This window comes from Fukomys damarensis, unplaced genomic scaffold (genome assembly GCF_012274545.1).
Source record: "Fukomys damarensis isolate Sample0158 unplaced genomic scaffold, DMR_v1.0_HiC HiC_scaffold_16, whole genome shotgun sequence".
Classification (NCBI taxonomy): Eukaryota; Metazoa; Chordata; class Mammalia; order Rodentia; family Bathyergidae; genus Fukomys; species Fukomys damarensis.
Genome location: NW_022900928.1, coordinates 106,974,276 through 106,978,067, shown reverse-complemented (window position 1 = coordinate 106,978,067; position 3,792 = coordinate 106,974,276). Strand labels below are relative to the sequence as shown.

At 41.5% G+C, this 3,792-nt stretch overlaps 1 protein-coding gene across 1 annotated transcript in view; it reads right to left on the bottom strand.

Annotated features, from left to right (window-relative positions):
- Adam23 (ADAM metallopeptidase domain 23) overlaps nt 1-3,792 on the bottom strand; it is a 165,580-nt gene that overhangs the window by 161,064 nt on the left and 724 nt on the right. Inside the window, exons 2-3 of the mRNA XM_010616208.3 lie at nt 3,716-3,789; nt 2,347-2,564 (exon numbers count right to left, since the gene is read on the bottom strand). Of these exons, the coding sequence (XP_010614510.1) occupies nt 2,347-2,564; nt 3,716-3,789 (292 nt within the window). The remainder of the gene's footprint in view (nt 1-2,346; nt 2,565-3,715; nt 3,790-3,792) is intronic.

The following is a 3,792-nucleotide window of genomic DNA, read 5'->3' as shown; positions in this document are numbered from 1 at the left end:
AAAAAAAAAAAAAAAAAAAAAAAGGAAAAGGAAAATCCCAGAACACAAAGGAAAATTTAATGCAGGCAGTAAATAAGAATGACACTGTTAATATCTGTATGGGAACATGTTTTTAAATCTTGCTTATGTCATCTGTGCATTTTCTGGATGACAGAATCATGTCTTTTTCATTCTTGCAGCCCTTATATCTTATCTGCAGATCTTTGACACACAGCTTTGCGCATGAGAAATGCACAATAAATGTTCTCTCGATTAAACAAATAGCAAAAAATAAAAATGCTTCCAAATATAATTTCAGTATAAACATTCTTTTCAAAAGTAAAAGAGACACCCAACCACCAGAGTGGGACGGGAGTGAGAGGTTGAAGCATCCCAACAGCAAGTAAGTGCTCCACAGTGAGAAATCTATTCCTCTACTTTAATGACAGGTAAAGTTGAAACTTTTTTATCATAGAAAGTCAGGTACACTGCAGTCAAATCACATTCCACAAACAAAACAGTCATGTAAAGTTTGTCTATAGACAAGCATCAGTCATAACTGCAAAACCTGAATTAGGAAGAAGTTTCCCTGAAATTTCTCTCACATCTTATGTGAGGAATTGGAGAATTCTTTAACATAGGCTTGGAAAGCCTGGGGTGGAGGGTAGAGTGTACACTTGTAATCCCAGCTACTTCTGAGAATAGGCAAGAAGATCACAAGTTCAAGTCCAGCCTGGGCAACTGAATGGGACTTCCAAAATAAATTTTAAAAGGGGCGAAGATGTAGCTCAGCACAAAAGCTCTGATTTCAATCCCTAGGGCCATAAATAAATAAATAAGTCAGGCTTTGATACAGCTTTCTGTCTTCCTCCAGCACCCAATGCAAAGGTGCTATGGTTTGAGAATGAGTATGTTAACCACCAGACTTTTTTTTTTTTTTTTTGTACTGGGGAGTGAACTCAGGACCTTGAGCTTGGCAGGCAGGCACTATGCTGCTGAGTTAAATCCCTGGCCCTCCAAAGCCTCTTTTATAAGGAAAGCTATAAAAATGCTTCTTAATGCCTTTCTCCAAGGTGGCCTTAGATGTCTCTTCTTGAAGATAACACCCACTGCTCCTATCAATAAGACAAATGGGTAGACGTGATGTATTAGTCAGCCCACTAAATTACAGAGATACTTCTGGCAGAGAACAGAGACTCATTATCTCAGCAAAGGTAGGCAGCAGCCACTTTACAATGGTGTGAAACAAAGTTAACTTGCCACCAAATTAAATAGAAAGGAAGTATTTGCTCAGAGTCCTGTCTTGGTCCTCTTGAACTTTATATTAACCGCTTTGCAACCTTGGGAGGGTCACCCCAAAGCCTTGTATTTCTGTCTTCCTGTTTACAAAATGTGCATAAATACTCTTACCATTTATCTATATTTCAGAAAACTAATAAAAATGATTATGTAAACCACAGACGCTTTTCTTAGAATCTAGATGTTTAGACAGTTACTGCTCTCCTTAATTGAACAGATATAGTTCAAAATGAAAATTTAACAGACTGTATTTCTGCTCCTAATAAAAACAGAGGTACTGAAAATTTATTGTGTAAATCTGCTTGGGGTCCAAAATATTATTAATTCAAAGAAATAACAGGAAGCAAGAAAAAAGGTCCCTAAACTTTTTGGCTATTAAACACCTTTGTCTTCCATTGAATACCTTTTTAAAAATCAGTGCCACATTCTCAATCCACCTGAAAGTGAAACAACTGCTCACAATCAATGCACATTAAGTCTCACTAGGTCAGCCAAAACTGGTCTTCACAGTACTCAAGTAACTTTTTGCTATTCTTCATAATCCTTTAGAATGTCAAATTCTTTATCTCCTGAAAATATAATGGCAATAATTTTTTTCCTACTAATCAATTAAAGAGAGAAAGACTAGATTTAAACACTCAAGTTCTAAATGAAAAGGCTGTTGGGAATACTACAGCCAACAGCCTCTTCCATCAGGCTTCTGTGATGGGGGAGGGGAATTTTACCCTGCAGGATTACATGAAGGCTCACAGAAACAAGTCAGGACCATGAACACACTCACTCTGTTGTTCAGACCCCGAAACACTTGAAAGACACATGGGCCATGTCTCAGCTGTCAAGTTTAGAAGGGCATCCAAAAATTTGAGTTCCAGTTGAGTCAGAGAAGGGAAACCAAGAGCAACCCTAACCCAGTAGGTCCCAAGTTAATTCTCTCCAGTTTCTCCCATCACAATATTAATTGCTTAATAAAATGCTGCAGTAAAATCAGTGAAATCAGATTCTGGCAGAAAATCAAATCAAAGGAAAACTTCCTGGTAGGTACTTTCATATACTCGGCCTCCCGCCTACCTTATTATGCTTTTGCTGGTGTCTTGCCTTTGTGTCAAGAACATGATAAGGGCTTTCCGAGTCCTGGTTGATGTAATATATGAGTCTTGAAGGCGTTGTAATTTCTTTCTGCATTGCATTGCTGTAACTGGTATTCCTGGTGCTATTCTGTTGCAATGTACTGTTTTCATCTGCCAGGACTCCCCATTTTTTTTCTGCAGTTTCATTCCAATGCGGAACTGGGGGGCGGGAAGCACAAACACACATATATACACCCCATAAATACAAAAGTACTAAAGTGCATTTTTTTTTCCATTAACTGCATAAAGAAAGTTTTCCATTTGTTAGCAGGTAAAAAGTGCAGATGCAGAAAAGCAAGTTATGGCAACATGAAACGGCCTGCGATAGGTTAATGGGCAATAAGGCTTACACAACCACACATCACAACCATGTGTACATTTTCTCAAGTCTAAATATTAGGTGGAGGGGACTAATGGACTTAAGGAAGAGCCATTAAGTGAGCATGCAAAGGGGTCCTGACCCTCAATTCTAGCCCTCTGGGCCCACAAAAGCCCAACTGTACTCTGCTTAGAAGTGTCCCATTTGAGAGCCTAGAACACTCCCAAGATAACCAAGTGCTAAATGCCTGAACACAGAAGGTTAACTGATTCGCTTCACAAAATGGACAATTCTCTTTTCTTTTAACTTTGAAATGAGCAAAAATCCATTGCCACAGAGGGATACGATTGCTGGCAGCTTTCCAATTTCTTTTTATCTTTCCTACCAAGGTCAGCTTTCTGCCCTCACTGGTTTCCAATCGCCAATGTGTTTGCCCATTATTATATGTTTTAATTGTTCACTATAATGACAAGCATTTTGAAAATCACAACCAAAGGTCGTGAATAGAGTGTGTCTTCTGCACTTTCATTCCTTAGTCCCCTAAGTTCGCCTTGCTCACCTTAATTCCAACCGCAGTGAATGAACTCGATAGGAAATCTGAGGAAACCACCCATAGCCATCACTATCACTCCATCCTCCCCGCAATCCTATCAGGGCTCCACCACGTCAGAAGCAACTTGGTGCTTCTCTGCACTTCCCAGTCACTAGGTCCCCCCTCAAGTTGTACAAAGATCGCTGAAGGACCCGCTCAATCCCTCCCCTTGGGACCCACAGTGGTTGGGATGGGTCTTTAGTGAATGCCACAGAAGCGGACTTCCAAAAGTGAACCAGAATGAAAGGGGGCTTGGAGATGAGAAGGGTGGAGAGGTGGGCAAGGAGGCAAGGAAGGCCAAGGCGGGGACGCGTCCGGAGAGCACGGACCCTGTGCCCTTCGCTTGCCACCGCAGGGCCCAAAGGGAAGGCGATGCAAAGGACACCGGGCCATACCCACCGCTGGGCGCAGCAGCCCCCCAGGCGAGGGGCCGGGGCGAGGCGGCGAGAGGAGGCAGCAGTAGGAGGACGAAGAGC